The 17,642-nt window shown below is 35.8% G+C and overlaps 1 protein-coding gene across 5 annotated transcripts in view; it reads left to right on the forward strand.

Annotated features, from left to right (window-relative positions):
- The window catches only part of LOC149776048 (vigilin-like), a 120,911-nt gene that overhangs the window by 46,275 nt on the left and 56,994 nt on the right, over positions 1-17,642 (forward strand). For 2 of the 5 annotated variants that reach the window (XM_089942290.1, XM_089942289.1), the window contains 7 exons: positions 4,102-4,180; positions 4,960-5,099; positions 6,369-6,587; positions 12,891-12,969; positions 13,541-13,680; positions 13,839-14,060; positions 17,304-17,382. In XM_089942290.1, coding sequence (XP_089798416.1) covers positions 4,102-4,180; positions 4,960-5,099; positions 6,369-6,587; positions 12,891-12,969; positions 13,541-13,680; positions 13,839-14,060; positions 17,304-17,382 — 958 coding nt within the window. The remainder of the gene's footprint in view (positions 1-4,101; positions 4,181-4,959; positions 5,100-6,368; positions 6,588-12,890; positions 12,970-13,540; positions 13,681-13,838; positions 14,061-17,303; positions 17,383-17,642) is intronic. The other 3 variants (XM_089942292.1, XM_089942291.1, XM_089942293.1) reach the window with 2 other exon arrangements.

Below are 17,642 nucleotides of genomic sequence, written 5' to 3' on the forward strand. Positions count from 1 at the left end.
GTCAGGACAAACGGTATATCCGCTTCCTGTCTTTGGTTTTGAAAATGACGATGGCGCGTCCTCGAATTCCTCTTCTTCTTCGCTAAATTCTCTCACAGCCTTTTGAAATTTTTTGAATCCAGGTTTATCAGGATCGATTTTCTCTCTCCATGAAGCAAAATACACAGCGGGAACCCATTCCTCGGGGGTATATTTTTCAAAGGCTGCGGGACGTAAATATTTGCTTTTTTCGTTGTAACCGTATTTTGCAATTTTGACCAGGTCGCCTTCATTTAATTTTTGAATTCCAACATTCGTAAAATCTTCCTCGGGTCTTCTTCCAGCGATATTAGAAAATTCCATCGGTCCAGTAATTTGAGTAGATGCAAATTTCTCAAAATGAACAAAATTCACATCATCCACCCTGGCCTGAGATTTGCCAAATTTTAATCGGTATATTGCCTTATACCAAGAAAGTCGTGAACTATAAAAATTTGATCCCACATCCGTTAAATATTGATGTCGATCATCAAAGCTGCGCCTCGCAAAATATCCGAGCTCATCAAGATTATTAGGATTAATTTTGTCTAATTCCAAATTCATTTTGATAATACCATCTTCTTTAAATTTATCCTTTATATTTGCAACAGGATCGGTTCTTTTTTCCTTCTTTTCTTTTTTTTCTTCCTTTGGTGTTTCTTCTTGTCCTTCTTCTTCTTCTAGTTCTTCTTCTTCTTGCGCTTGTTCTTCTTCCTCCTCTTTTATTCGTTCTCGTTGTGCCCGTCTCCTTTGTTGTTCTTCCCTTAATTTCTCCACATACCGCTCCTTCTCATCTTCTTGTTGCGCTTGTTCTTGTTGTAATTTTTTATCTTCATCTAATTTTTCAATAAGTTGACTCATCCTCAATTCTGCTTGTGTTTTCTGTAATTGTTCTCGTAGCGCTTGCTCTTGTTCTCGTTGCGCTCGTGTTTGTGCTTGTTCTTGTTGTGCTTGTGCTTGTGCTTGTGCTCGTGCTCGTGCTTGTGCTTGTGCTTGTGCTCGTGTTTGTGTTTGTACTATTCGCTCTGGTAATAATCGAGTGTGTTGCTCAATGTCTCTCGTCATGGGAATAAGCCCCTTCTTCCTAAGTTCCTTATCTTCCTTTTTGTCGCCGTATGCAACCTGTTCGATCGCTTCAGTGACTGGACTCAACAACTTTGACGATATCTCAGTAATTCCATATTGCGAGTCTTCGTAATCACGAACCTTTGTCTTAAATAATTGTTTAGCCGGAATAAGTTTCTTTACTGCCGCTAATTGCTCTCGCGCTAATTTGGCAGAATGAGGTTCTCCAACTCTACTAGCTTTCCGACTCATATTATTTTCAACTATATTGTTTTAATGCGAGGTAAAATTAGGATCAGCAGCCAAATCTTCGCAAACTTCGTCGACACCAGAATAAATTTCCCCCCCCCCCTTTTTTACTTGTCCAGAATCATTGATTTTGCACACAAAAAATTGCAATCGGGAACGAATTTACGCAAATTAATTCTCGCAGGAAGGCTTATTTTTGAAATCTGAGGCTTCTACGGAGAAAGTTCTCGTAGGAAGGCTTATTTGGTCTGGAACGTCTGGTCTGTACAACTTCCCTGCTGCTAGTAGTTGTTTTGAGAGATATTCATTTTGCTAAAACTGTATGTGTTTTTTTGTGATTACATTAATAGGTTTCATAGAAATTTCACTTGTAATTTCATTATTTAATGCAGCAATCACACTTGGTAGTCTTGCAATGTATTCATAAGATCTCATGTCTCTCTGAACTTTATTTAGGGATATTTCTTTCACGTTTTGGTATCCAAACAGTGGCTCAGCAAGTGCTTAATGATTGTTTATCACGATGAATTGAGGTGTGTTCTCGCCTAATTTTGATGTTATGTTGTTTTTTCATCAGAGATGTTATTAAACCAAGAAATTCTTTGCCAGGATCAACATGTAGCACCTGTGGCCATCGTAGACCACCTTGTGCTTTGTGTCCTCGTTGGTAAATTCGTTCTAATGCTGATGCAACTTCAGTTGCTGCCTTTGTTGATAGTGGTTCTGCTTCTTTATATCCACTTGCAATGTCAACGACAGTCAATGTGTATTTGTATGTGCATGATTGACATCAACATATTTTAATAGTATCATGTGGTAAAAACAAAATATCTGCTTGATGAACTTCATTGGGAATACTGACATCAGAATGTACGTACTGAATTTTTGTTAGGTGGTGGAAGATGAAATTGCCATATTGTCTGTCATGCTAACCAGTTTGCAGCAATAGAACGTGCAACACCTGCTGCATCAGCAAGTTTACTGATCGCTTCTCTACCTCTCCAATATCCTCTTGGGCTGTAATAAATCGATTCCATAAAATAGTTATCTATGATTAATTACCAGCCCCTAACACTAGTTTACCTTTCATCGCAGATCTTACCAGCCAATTAGATAGTGATTTTCAGAGATTTTTTTTTTATACATGCTTTAATGATGTATCAAATTCACATTTATATATGCGATCTCATGAATGTAACACACTTGATCAATTACATTTATTGGATCTTCTTCCAATTTTGGAATATTTTTTCATCAAGTTGGGTTCCAGGACCACAATAATTATATCCAGGAAGATGTTTTTCTCCTGGGCATTTTGTCCATGGTGCTCTCGGTAATTTTTCCAGTGAAGCAGCATTATCTCCTCCTGATTTATAGAGATAAATCTGTATTTGCTTGTACCACATTTCACACACTTGTCTGCAAGTACACGCTTTTTTTTTGTTCTTGTTATTGTTGTTATTCCACTGGTGGCTCTGCATCGAACACAATATAAATTAATATTATTTATTATATTTCTACAACATGGATATAATTGATTTCTCAGTGGCACCATCTGTAGATGAGCAGTGATGTGCTTCAAGATTTTAATGAAGAACCTAAGTTGTGGGATGAAGACGGTAATGATATTATCACCAATATTGATGATGCACCATTTGTAGATGACCTCAATGGATTAATAATCTCATATATGATGATGTGATGCTGGACAAACAATCAAATCCAGCTCGGACATTTTCCTGAGGCAGACACAAAAACAGATACTATATATGTTACTCAGCGATATACACAAATACCTAAAGTGATCAGAGATAAATGCTATCTTCTGTTTGTCTTTAGCAGAGTTGATACCCACACACTAAGAAACATCCATCAGACTTGGTGTTCAGGAGACATGGATATGATTAAGTTTAAAAATTCTTCTCGCACGTGCAAGCTACCCCACTGGATTTATCACAATAAATTTACATGATCCCAGATTGAGGTTTTGCATTGGTCTCTATCAACACAATATCACACATATTTGTTAAGACTGCATATGTTTTGTCCCCGCTTGACTGACTGCACTTGATCTGATTTGCATGGTGATACACTTGGCGTGGGAAAAATATACAGGTAATGGACCACTCATGGTACAAGATAAATAAACCCAATTAGAGAAAGAGTTTGGTCAGCTAGAGAGATATTTCTCTAATTGAAAAATGTGTACTATTTGCCCTCCCTGCTGATGCTGCATTTATGGCAGAACCTGTCTTGAAAGACCACCTTTTTTGCCAAAAAATTATGGTGTCTCAGGACAGATGGTCTCTTATAACAGGTCACAATGCAACATAATAAGATTGTGCATCAAGAATGTGGTCTCTCAAGACAGGTGGTCTCACATAGCTGAGGTCTTTCAATACAGGTTTTACTGTATTTCCAAATTTTCATACAGGGAGTTAAAACTCAGCTGGCTGGCTTTTCAACCAGTTTCTATTAAAACTATGGCATCTTGAACATGAGACATGATTATTTTAGTGAAGTGAACAATGAAATTGTAGAAAACTGTGCTGTGATCAGACCATACTACGACTGATGCAAGGTTTATAATGCTGGAAAAGTGAATATTGTAGGAATGAATAAATCCATGATGTGAATGACTGTGATATGTGTTTGATTTTCTTCAGTAAACAAAAAACAGGTTAGGATATCTTTTTAAAAAATATTTTATCCATTGTTTTCATTTTTGAAATGAATGCAGGTAGCAAGTTGTTCAACTTTTATTTTCAGGAAAGTCGTATGGATTTTGCAGAAGTTGAAATTGAACAGCAATTTCACAAACACATCATTGGAAAAGCAGGTGCTGATAGTAAGTATTGAGGGCAGTTGGTTCCATTGTATTGGCTGAATAACATGATTTGCTGAACATGTTGACAATCAGTTTTGTTCTAAAAAGTGCTATCACACTCCTCATATCTTACATTATTCATACAACCATACAAGGTGGGGGCCCTGAGTGGCCAAGTGGTCTAAAGCGCTGACCGTTCTGGATCGCTGCCATCTCACCTCTGTCTGCGTGGGTTCGAGTCCAAGGCTCGGCTAGCGTGGGTACGTGGGAAAGCCTGCCAGTAGCTTCTCATGGGTCGGTGGTTCTTCCCTGGGTTTTCCAGTGTTCTTCCTCCACCTGTTATACTGGCCGCCATGTATAGCCTATCTGTGCTGAAAAATGGCGTTAAACCCTAGAACAACAACAACAACCATACAAGGTTCCTATTTAAATAGCATGCTATAACTGAGGCTTATGCTATGTATTTCCTTTTTGCCTTATGTCCATCTCTTTGTCCATGGGTTTTTTTCTATATCGTTGCAGTACTTTTGTTTCAGTTCCAAGTTGATTGTGCTAAAACTTGTTTGATATGATGATTATTGGACCCACATATGGTGCAGTTGTTTATTATGATCTGATAGATTTGTCAAGATTAATGTACCATTTAAAGCAAGTGCCATCAGTCTTTTTTGAAATCATTTCTAGGTTTAGACATCAGCATATTGAGTGGAAATTCTTGTAGTACAGGCACATTTCTGGATCTTGTAAAACAAGTGAAGAAGGCCACAAGAAAGCTGACTTGTTTTGATTTCTTTACTTAGTTAGAAGGATCAGGGATGAGACTGGTGTGGTGATTCTTATTCCCATGGACGCAGACAATAGCAACATTATCCGCATTGAAGGAGATCGAAAGGGAGTCGAGAGGGCAAAGCAACAGGTCATGGAAATTGCATCAAGGATGGTATGTTTACTGGCTGCAGTGTAAGCACATTTTGTGTACCAATTGTGTGTTCTTAGGTGGGGTTTTTTGGTGGGTTTGACAAGCAAGCTTTCTTATATGCCAATGTTATTCAAGATGAGACTTGAACTCACTTGGACAGAGGTGAGATGCTTGAGTGATATGTTAAGGCAAGTGCCTGAGACTGCTTGTCAACCTGTGGCCCTGTGTTTTCTTAGTATATGATTAGAATTTTATGTATATCTGTATTGTGTTTAACTTTTGTCCATGGTTGTAGATTGGTAAGGTTCATTTGTAAACAACATATTATAGAGCTACTTTTTGTCCATGATGGTAGCTTGTACTTGAAGACAATATTTGTAAACATCTTTATCTGGATTTTTGACCTGAGAAAGTCCTGGAAGTGAACTTGTAACCCACATCCTGGTTATCATATTGTATCTTAGGTTTTGTATAGAAGGTTGTCATCAAAATGATAAATACCTAAGGCAAGTGCTTTAGCCTGCTTGTCAACCTGTAGCCCTATGTTTTCTTAGCATGTGATGTCGAAAGGGAGCCGTAACACATCACTCAAGCATCTCACCTCATGGAATCACTTTTAGTTGTTTTCAGATATAATTTAAGAGGAATTATTTATTTAAATTACTCATCGGAATTGCAAAGTGCTCACTGACCTATTGGGATTATTGTGAATTGATTCATAGACATTCTAGATTATATAATTGTAATACAGCAAGATTATTGGTACATCAGCACATTCAAGATTGGAATTCATTTGGAACATTCCTTTCTTTGTTATAAAACATTTAGGATTATCTTTGATGTAATTTTCAGTACTGTAAGTGCACTTTTAATTTTCACTTTTTAACTTAGATAATTAATTTATATGTTGAATTTGAAAAAAACTTGTTCGTTTTTGCTTTGTCTGTTACTTAGTTTAAGACCACATAGTTGTTACAATAGGTGCATTACAATTCACAGTACAGGTGCTTCACTGGAGTTTCTTTTATCCTTATTCTACGCAAGTGTTTGGTCATCCATATCTAAAGGGATAGAGTTTGTAAGTACTGATTTTGAGAATTCAGCTTCTTAGTGCATTTAATCAATGAAGCACATGATCGAAAGGAAATATGACCTTTGGAATGGCTTTGGTTAGATGTTTATCACCATATTTTGGAGGCATCAGAGTTGTCATTGTTATCATCATGCTGAGCTTCTGTCATACAGGTACTTTAATAAGCAACAGTCATGTTATCTAGTTTCTCTCCACAGGAAAAAAACACAAAGCAAGAGGTCATCATTGATCAGCGCTTCCACAAATTTTTTATTGATGCCAAAGGAAATACTATTCAGGGAATCCAACAGCAGTTTAATCAAGTACAAATCACTTTCCCTGATCCAGGAAAGAGGAGTGACATTGTAACCTTAAGAGGTCCAAAGAGTGATGTTGATAAGTGTGCTGTATACCTTGACAAGACAGCTAAAGAACTAGTAAGTAAACCTTTCTTGCTGCTGGTAAGCAACATTCCATGTATAATCAATCAATATTTTGCTTTATACAATTTCAGAGTTTGGAAAGTTTAATGATAATTGAAGTAAATTAGATGACAAAAAGTTAACAAAAAAAAATTAAAATATTAGAGTAAGTGCAAAGATCATGCATATAAATTTTTTTGCATCTTTGAGTCGAAACTTTAGACAGATTTACAAAAGTAATGTTGCAAGGCACAATTTAGTGTTACATGTTAACTCATTAACCCCTGGAGGTTTTTGTCATTTTCACCTGAAAGGTGAGTAGGAAACACATTTTGGGGGCTATTTCTAAATACATCCTAATACATTTACTTCCAAGAGATTTCCCATTAGCCTAATGCCTAGTTCTGTTAGAAACATTGTTTTCCATTGGTTATTTTGCTCACACATGAGCAGAAGGGTAAAAGGTGGAATTCTTATTTTGTTGTTGTATGGAGACCACTCTTTATTCTAAAATGCCCACTCTATCCTACTTTTTGCAAAGGTTCACCTGTCTGTGTGCAGTTCAGACCAGTCTGTCTTAGATCTGATGCCAAAAATTCTAAAATGTGGACACAAAATCAGATTCTGACCAGAAGCGAATTTTGGGTGAAAAAAAAAGAATGGGTCTAAAAAATTAGGTTTTTTCCTCTTTATTTTGTAGTGCAACCCGATTAATTAGTATCATTGTAGAGCTACATCTGTCTACCTTTCTATAATACCACCCACTTTAGTGTATGACCTTGACGCTGCAGAGCTTGGCAGTAGGCTACTGCCTTCTTCCACGTAAATGTGGTACCAGGGGTTAATGATTTAAGGTTGTCAGCAGTTACCAGGCCCAAGTTCATGTTTTTAAGGACTTCCACAGGAACATTATTGGAAAAAATGGTAGAACCATCATGGGGTAAATCATAATCAGTGCAAAATTTCTGTCTCCAAATATTACATTGAAATCTGCTTGTAATGCTCACCAGTATGCTGTTATGTTCTGTTAACATTTTCATTCACCAGTGAAATTACAGCATTCATATTTCTAAAATTAAAGAACATCATTTGGAACATATTGTTCCTTACACTAATTCCTAGCATGAAATGCAAAGCTTGGGCTGATAGGCAACTAAATGTAATTGGACCAGGAATGTTAGTAAATTTGTATGTTAACATTAAATTGTTTTAAACAATAAAATAAAGATTGTTTAGAGCAGTATGTTTACAATTATAGTAAAAAGATCCCTGAATAGCAGTATCTCTGGAATTGTATTTCTGGATTTGATCTTGTGTAATTAGTATTACTCCAATCCATCAGTGTTGTCAATACTTTGATTACAGTCATTTGACTAAAACTGGCTACATTTGGCATAGGAATACCAATCCTCTCTGTCAAATACATTACCCAGTCATATTAATGTTACAGATTACTTCTGCTACCTATAGAATACAGCCTTCTGATAGAATTTAAAAAAATCTCGATGTCTTGTTTAGACAAACGAGAGTACTTCTTACATACTATGTGGTACACTGTAAGTGAGATGTGGCCAGTTAAAACTTTCGCTTTAACATTTCAGCATGTCTGTGAATCCATTGTAATTTTGATATTAAACATCCAGTATTTCTTTTTAGTGGTATGAATTGTCCTGAATTAGATGCAAAAGATTGAGAGAATCTTCCATGTTATGTAAAGTAACCAACTGACTAAGTTGAGTAAGTAAAGTTCATGATTAGTATGTTTTGAATTTATAATCCATTCTGATTCATTTAGGAATGATGGTTAGGAGACTAGTTATTAGGTTCCACTGTAACTATAGTCCAAGATAGTGGAGTGTTGGCACTGTTATTGCCAGGAATCATAATCAGCATTGAACTGTTATGCAAGACATAAATAGAATATTGTACAAACACATAGTAATTGACAGTCTGATTGTAGGGTTCATATAATTTGAAAGTTTCTTGTACACTAAACCTGCCAATGGGCTATATGTAATTGAACACAATGACAAAGATAATCCATTTTGAATCCAACTGTTCATGTCTTGATGTTAACATTGCTTAAAAAATAAAATAATACTAACAGTCATTGAGTCTGAAATGTTAGAGAGATGGTGGACGATTATTCCTTGAAGTTTGAATTGAATACACCTCCACACTGATGAGTAAAACAGAATATCCATAGAACAAAAGAATCACAGTCTGACATGTTGAATCTGACTGCTGGATGAGGAAATGTTCACATCACAAAATAATTCTTGCATATCGCATTCACTGAGAAAAATAATGTCAGTGATTCATAAAAAGCGACACAATGTAGCAGATTTTCCTGGATTGTAACGGTTGCCTTCATTTCATCTGAGTAAAACTGATAAACTGTCAAGGAGCTCCAATGAATCTTGCTTCTTTTCTCTCTTTTTCTGAATATTTAGTAAACCTCTTGAATGATAATAAAATGTTTACTGCACTGTATTGTACTTGATAAAACTCTGATCATTTCTCCTTAACTGCTGTGAGGATTGCCATGAACCCATTATACATAAACACTCATACAAAGGTTTAGTTGGTCCTAAATGTTCATTGTGCCCCTTGAATATGCATTGTGTTGGCAATTTTTAAATTGTTTCGCTTCTTCTCCTGAATGGATTGTTGTATTGACATGGGGTTTTCACTAAAAGGCATCTTATGATGTCTAGTTGCTTCCAATGAAAATGGTGCTTGTCAGACATCCAGTGTCTTGGTCATGTTGGCCAACTGAAAATCCTGCTATTGCTACCTTCCAGACAATCTTTGATGCTTTTTGAGATTCAGAATTTGTGTTTGAGTGTACATGACCTAAGAAAGCAACCTCATACAGTGTTATCAAGTTCTGCTTCTTGGAAGCATTGAATTTACTTTCAGGTAGAAATTAGTTGGTAGACTTGCTATTGTCAAATAACGTCACCATATATAATAGACATAATAACAAAGTTTCTGTCTTTAAAATCCATGGGACAGTCAAATACTGTCTTATGTAACTAGATTGCAAACATAGTCGTAGTAGTTAAGTGGCATTTGGGATGTGACACAAGTGTCTCAGTGTTCATCTTTTGCACTCATTAGGTACTAGATGGTACTGTTATTCAGATGTGTCCAAATATCTTGTTACATTTTTCTTGGCGTGGAAAATATTCTTTGCATTACTGTGAAGGAGTGTCAAACATGCAGCAGCCACACTGTCAGATCTTGGTTTTTATGAAGGTAGATGACAGATGCCTATTTCTGCCCATAGATAGCTCAGGTAAATTGTTTCATTGTCAAAGTGTTTTAGCTCAGGTAAGTTGTATAACTGTCACTGTTGTAGCTCAAGAGGTGAGATATGTAGTCTTCAGTCTTTAGTCCACTCCAACCAAGAAGCTTGTTTGTCTGCTGATGTACCCCAAACTTAACAGCCATATCTACAAAAGAATAGTATCGGTATCACTAAAAATGTGAAAAGGAACTTTTGTTTCAGATAAAGTGGCTTATTTGATTTGGTTAAAATGTAATTATGCATACAGAGTATTTAATTAACATGATTTAAGTCAGTACATTTTAGAAATTAAAGATCTGTAATTCATGTTTTTGTTGCTAAGTAAGTGTCTTTTATAGATATTATTAAAATTGTAATTTTTTTCTTATTTTGTAAAGTTTAGTTTAAAAATTGTTCCGCATTCTTACTGCTGTAAATATTAGAAATATATTACTAAGCTGCATCTGTGCGTATGACAGTCTTTTGTTAGTTACTGTTGGGATTAAGTGCTGCATTCGTGTACTGTCCCAAGGTTGTAAGTTTTGCAGTGTCAGCAGATGTCACACCATAAAATGAGTAATGTTGATATTGTGTTCACATTATATACAAAGAATAACATAATGCCCCTTGCTGCTGTGCTTCACAAACTCAACCTTAATGAACAATGAATTTTGAAATTTTTGCTAAGTTTTGCTTGCTTTACAGATGGGTTATCGTTCCCTGAGTCACAGTTGTGTTTCAGCAGTTTGCCATAAAAAGTGAATCACGCTTCTACACTGTTCCATAGCTACATTTCCTATCAAGATCACCACTCTGAGTTATATCTGTGCAGGGTATGATCAATATAGACTTCTCTGCCCAGTTGGGTTTTTACCTTTGAAAAGGAGAAGAATGGATTGTGGCATCTCTTCCCATCTATTATGGGCTCCACTGATATTTCAGTATCCACAGTTTCCAGTGGATTGTGTAGGTATTTATTATTCACGTGAATCAAGTCCATTAAGTTAGGGCTATCACTTCTTTGGAGATGTTATGTGAGCCACATTTTGGTGGTCACATATTACTTTCTCATCCTTTTACATTTGGTCATTGTTTCACCAGAGCAAAAACATATTTTCTTTGGGCCAAGTAGTCATGACACAAAAAGATGTTTAATCTGCTGGCAATTAACATTTGTATGAGGCTGAGGATATAAATTTTATACCAGTTTCTTGAGGCCATCAGTCTTCTTCGGAACTGGCAAGCTGTGGAAGGTAGTAATGAAATGTATTCTACTACTGCTATTAAAATGTTGTGTGTGTGTGTATGTGCGTGTTGGGAAGAGGTAAAACTAATTTATGTAATACTTGCCCGTTACTATTGCAACACTCCCCCTCCCAGACCACTCTGATGTCCTGAAGTGTAGTCTAGGTCCAAGTAAAAGGTATCCCACATGGGCCTGTGGATGTCAGTCAGGGTCTGTGTTCTCTTTGTTTAGGATATTCTGGAATTTTCAGTCAGATGGGAGGATGGAATTATGATCTTGGACAAAGGTACTTTTGGTCCTGGAAAAGGTAACCAATACAATTACGACAGGTAAGTATCACATAATTAAAATTAGTCTCCAGTGCCCTGCACTGGCAATACATTTTCCTAAATTGCCTATAATTTTCCTTTCCAGAAACAAATTAGATAACTTGTACAATTTCCCGTTTTTCACAGTAATTCTTTGTTATGATTATTCTATTAATGGAAGGAAATATATTACATGGTTTATTTTAGGCTTTGCCCTCATGTCAATTTTTCTCATCATTGGTGCAAGAAAGTTGCTTCTCTCTCACCATCAGGAAAAAAAGACCCATGCAAATTAAGATAAAAGATGATTTTCATTTTAGATTGTGTTGTGTGTATTCCGCTCATACTAAAACAAAGTGTTCTGAGCCATAGAAGCATAAGACAATCAATTTCATTGGCTGACAAAACTGTCATACTGATTTTGTTTGCTTGGTCATCAGTTGAGAGCTTATGGTGTATGATCTTTGATATAAAATATAAATAATAGAAGCACAAACACTGCTGCTTTTGTCTCCAAACTGGCATACATTGAGTTAGAATGTAGACTTGTATATCCAAAATAAATTATAGAGCACAACGATTACTTGAGCATCAGGAATTCAAGTCCTAGTATGGAGGGCTTATGACAGGGGAGGCTGATTATGGATGCAGGGGGTCTGGTAAATGATTTAACAATTTCTGCAATAAATATGAACTTTACCATTACATATTTTGACAGTGTCAATGAGTCAGACAATAGCGTGGATTTCTACAATTTCATGTCCACTAAAGGTATTGCATCCATAATATGGACATGATTATTTTAGTGGACACTTAAATTGTAGAAAAAACTGCTGTAATCAGACCATATCATATCTGGTGCAAGGCATATAATGCTGGATAAGTGAATATTGCAGAAATGAATAAATCCACGATGTGAATGCCAGTGATGATAAGTGTTTGAATTTCTTAAGTAGAAAAGAAATGGGTTAGGTTTTTTGCAGCCACCATTTTTTGTCTTCTAAATGACTCTGTATTTTCCATTTCTGAAATGACTGTGTGTATGAGTGTGTGACTTGGATTTTTAATGTAGTTTTAACAATTTTCTGTCATATCACTACGAGGTATGCAATGTGACAGTTTATAGTGATGTCTAGCACTGGGGCATCATGCTGCAGACACGTAGCATGATGTCCCACCCAGTGACATTATCGTGACACCAGGCCGACCAGTCCTAACACTAACCTCTTAATGCTGAGCGGCAAGCAAGGCAGCTGTTAGTATCATTTTTGTAAGTCTTTGGTATGACTTGGCCAGGGATCGAACCCATGACCTCCTTCATCTGAGGCATACCCTCTAACCACTAGGTCACTTGAGCAGTCTGAAATGAACATGCGTAGAAAGTTGTAAAAAAATGTAGAACATGCCTTTGGGTAGAATGTTGTACAATTTCAAATTGCCTTTGGGTAAAATATTGTACAATTTATTTCCAGGAATGTGAAATGGATTTTGCAGAAATTGAAATTGAACAGCAGTTTCACAAACACATTATTGGAAAAGCAGGAACTGAAAGTAAGTATTGAGGGCCGTTGGTTCCCATCTGCTAGCTGAATAATATTATTTGCTGAACATGTGAAAAATAAGTTTAAAAGCATGCTGTTACACTACTATGTTACTGTATTCATCCATCGATACAAAATTACTATTTCAGCAGCATGCTATAACTCTGGCTTAGGGCTATATATTTCCTTTTTGCCTGGGCCATAATGCATTAAATGATAGACTACCCATTAGTTATTATGTCCATCTCATAGTTCATGATTTTATTTATTTTTGTGCCAGATTTTTGTTACAGCTTAAGTTGATTTTGCTAAAGTTTAATTGATATGATGATTATTGGATCCACACATACTTAAATTGTTTGTTATGATCTGATAGAATTTTTGAAGAGTAATATCCCCTTTAAAGCAAGTTTTATCAGAGTTTTTGTGAGGTCATTCCTTGGTTTACTTGACCAACATAACTGATGTCATATTTGAGAGGAAAGCACATTTTTAGACCTTGTGATCAATTTATATGGATAAGTGAAGAAGCTAGACCACAAGAATGCTAACTTGGTTAATACTTTGATTTCTTTATTCAGTTAGAAGAATCATAAATGAGACTGGTGTGATGATTCATATCCCCCCAGATGCAGAAAACAATCCAATTATCCTCATTGAAGGAGAATCAAAAGGAGTTGAGAGGGCAAAGCAGCAGCTCATGGAAATGGCATCAAGAATGGTATGTTTACTAAACATCAATCCCCTTCTCTGCGCTAGCAGATAATGAGACATTGTTTAATGTTGTGACTTACAGTGGCAGCTCTGTAGGCACATTTTGTGTACCAACTGCAGGTACTTTAATAAGCAACAGTCATGTTATATAGTTTCTCTCCACAGGAAAAGAAAAAGACAAAACAAGAGGTCACCATTGATCAACGCTTCCACAAATTTTTTATTGATGCCAAAGGAAACACTATTCAGGGAATTCAACGCCAGTTTAATCAAGTACAAATCACTTTCCCTGATCAAGGAAAGAGGAGTGACATTGTAACATTAAGAGGACCAAAGAGTGATGTTGATAAGTGTGCTGTATATCTTGACAAGACAGCTAAAGAACTAGTAAGTAAACCTTTCTTGCTGCTGGTAAGCAACATTCCATGTATAATCAATCAATATTTCGCTTTATAAAATTTCAGGGTTTGGACAGTTTAAAGATAATTGAAGTAAATTATATGAGAAAAAGTTAATGAAAAGAATTAAAATATTAGAGTAATTGCAAAGATCATGGATAGCAATTGTTTTTGCATCTTTGAATCTAAACTTTAGACAAATTTACAGAAGTAATGTTCCAAGGCACAAATTAGTTTTACATGTTAACTTATTATGCCATGGAAGTTTTTGTCGTTTTTGCCTGAAAGGCGAGTAGGAAACACATTTTGGGGGCTATTTCTGAATTCATCCTAATACATCAACTTCCAAGAGATTTTCCATTAGCCTAAGGCTTAGTTGTGTTAGAAACATCATTTTCCATTGGTTATTTTGCTCGCATGAGCAGAAGGGTAAATGGAGTTCTTTTTTTTTTGTAGCTTAATGGACCCATTATTTTCTTATCGAGACCACTCTTTATTCCAAATGCCCACCTTATCCTAGTTTTTGCAAAGGTTGACCTCTATGTGCAGTTCAGACTGGTCTGCCTTAGATGTGAGGCCCAAAAAGTCTAAAATCCGGATACAAAATCAGATTCTGGCTGCAGGCAAATTTTGGGTGAAAAAAAAAACGGGTGCAGAAAATTAGGTTTTTCTCTCTTTATTTTGTAGTGCAACTAGAATGTCCAGATTATTTGGTATCATTTTAGAGCTACATCTGTCTGCCCTTCTACTTTAGTGTATCATACATGACTTTGACACTACAGAACTCGGCAGTAGGCTACTACCTCCTGCCACGTAAATGCGGCACCAGGGGTAATGAGTGTAGGTTGTCAGCAGTTACCAGGCCTAAATTCACATTTTTAAGGACATTCACAAGAACATTATTGGGACAAATGTAGAATCATCAGGGGGTATATCATAATCAGTGCAGAATTTCTGTCTGCAAAATATTACATCAGAAATCTGCTTGTAATGCTCACCAGTATGGTATTATGTTCTGTTTACATTTTCATTCACCAATAAAATTACAGCTTTCATATTTCTAAAATTATTGAACATCATTTGGAACATATTGTTCCTAACACTAATTCCTAGCATGAAATGCAAAGCTTGGGCTGATAGGCAACTAAATGTAATTGGACCAGGAATGTTAGTAAATTTGTATGTTAACATTAAATTGTTTTAAACAATAAAATAAAGATTGTTTAGAGCAGTATGTTTACAATTACAGCAAAAAGATCCATGAATAGCAATATCTCTTGAATTGTGTTTGTTGATTTGATCTTGTGTAATTAGTATTACTCCAACCCATCAGTGTTGTCAATAATTTGATTACAGTCATTTGACTAAAACTGGCTACATTTGGCATATGAATACCAATCCTCTCTGTCAAATACATTACCCAATCATATTAATGTTACAGATAACTTCTGCTACCTATAGAATACAGCCTTCTGATAGAATTTAAAAAAAATCTCGATGTCTTGTTTAGACAAACGAGAGTACTTCTTACATACTAGATGGTACACTGTAAGTGAGATATGGCCAGTTCAAACTTTCGCTTTAATATTTAAGCATGTCTGTGAATCCATTGTAATTTTGATATTAAACATCCAGTATTTCTTTTTAGTGGTATGAATTGTCCTGAATTAGATACAAAAGAGTGAGAGAATCTTCCATGTTATGTAAAGTAACCAACTGACTAAGTTGAGTAAGCAAAGTTCTAAATTAGTATGTTTTGAATTTATAATCCATTCTGATTCATTTAGGAATGATGGTTAGGAGACTAGTTATTAGGTTCCACTGTAACTATAGTCCAAGATAGTGGAGTGTTGGCACTGTTATTGCCAGGAATCATAATCAGCATTGAACTGTTATGCAAGACATAAATAGAATATTGTACAAACACATAGTAATTGACAGTCTGATTGTAGGGTTCATATAATTTGAAAGTTTCTTGTACACTAAACCTGCCAATGGGCTATATGTAATTGAACACAATGACAAAGATAATCCATTTTGAATCCAACTGTTCATGTCTTGATGTTAACATTGCTTAAAAAATAAAATAATACTAACAGTCATTGAGTCTGAATGTTTAGATAGATGGTGGACGATCATTCCTTGAAGTTTGAATTGAATACACCTCCACACTGATGAGTAAAACTGAATATCCATTGAACAAAAGAACCACAGTCTGCCATGTTGAATCTGGCTGCTGGATGAGGAAATGTTCACATCACAAAATAATTCTTGCATATAGCATTCAGTGAGGAAAATAATGTCAGTGATTCATAAAAAGCGACACAATGTAGCAGATTTTCCTGGATTGTAACGGTTGCCTTCATTTCATCTGAGTAAAACTGATAAACTGTTAAGGAGCTCCAATGAATCTCTAATACCTTTGAATCCTGCTTCTTTTCTGTCTTTTTTGAATATTTAGTAAACCTCTTGAATGATGATAAAATTGTTTACTGCACTATATTGTTCTTGATAAAACTCTGATCATTTCTCCTTAACTGCTGGGAGGATTGCCATGAACCCATTATACATAAACACTGATACAGTGCCCTGCCCTGGCAATAATAATATATAATAATAATAATAATAATAATGACCTGATTTAAAGAGGGTAACACAGTTAGCTAAGTACTACCTTGAGGCCCTCATACAAAGGAATTTATTTATTTTAGCAGCATCTCCGAAGCCACTGGATATATTGTGTTTGGAAGAAGGAAATAAAGAGTGGGCATTTCTAATCTCAACTGGAATACTATTCCAGAGCAGAGTTCCAGAGTATTGGAAACTTTTTTAAAATAACTCCTTATTTGGTTTGGGAATTTTATACTGTTTGGTAGACATGGATCGCAGGTGGGGAGTATTACCAGGTAGCCTATACTGAATAGTGATTGTAAATATTCAGGAGCACTATTATGAGATATCCTGTACATTAATTTGGCTTTTCTCAAACAGATTCGGTCTTTAATAGGTAATATTTTTAACCTACTAGCTTAAATCTTTGTTATGACTTGGCCAGGGATCGAACCCATGAACTCCCAGATCCGAGGCGGATGCTCAAACCACTAGGCCACTGGTGCAGTCTGAAATGAACATGGGTAGAATGTTGTAAAATATGTAGAACATGCCTTTGGGTAGAATGTTGTACAATTTAGAACATGCCTTTGGGCAGAATGTTGTACAATTTTTTTTTCAGGAACGTCAAATGCACTTTGCAGAAATTGAAATTGAACAGCAGTTTCACAAACACATTATTGGAAAAGCAGGTGCTGAAAGTAAGTATTGAGGGCAGTTGGTTCCCATCTGCTAGCTGAATAACATTATTTGCTGAACATGTTGAAAATAAGTTTAAAAGCATACTGTCACACTACTGTGTTATTGTGCTCATCCATTAATACAAGATTACTATTTCAGTAGCATATTTGCTATACCTCTGGTTTAGGGCTATATATTTCCTTTTTGCCTGGGCCATAATGTATTAAATGATAGACTATTAGTTATTATTTCCGTCTCATAGTTCATGATTTTATTTATT

Source organism: Sinohyriopsis cumingii, chromosome 18, assembly GCF_028554795.1.
Source record: "Sinohyriopsis cumingii isolate HCF-2022 chromosome 18, ASM2855479v2, whole genome shotgun sequence".
Classification (NCBI taxonomy): Eukaryota; Metazoa; Mollusca; class Bivalvia; order Unionida; family Unionidae; genus Sinohyriopsis; species Sinohyriopsis cumingii.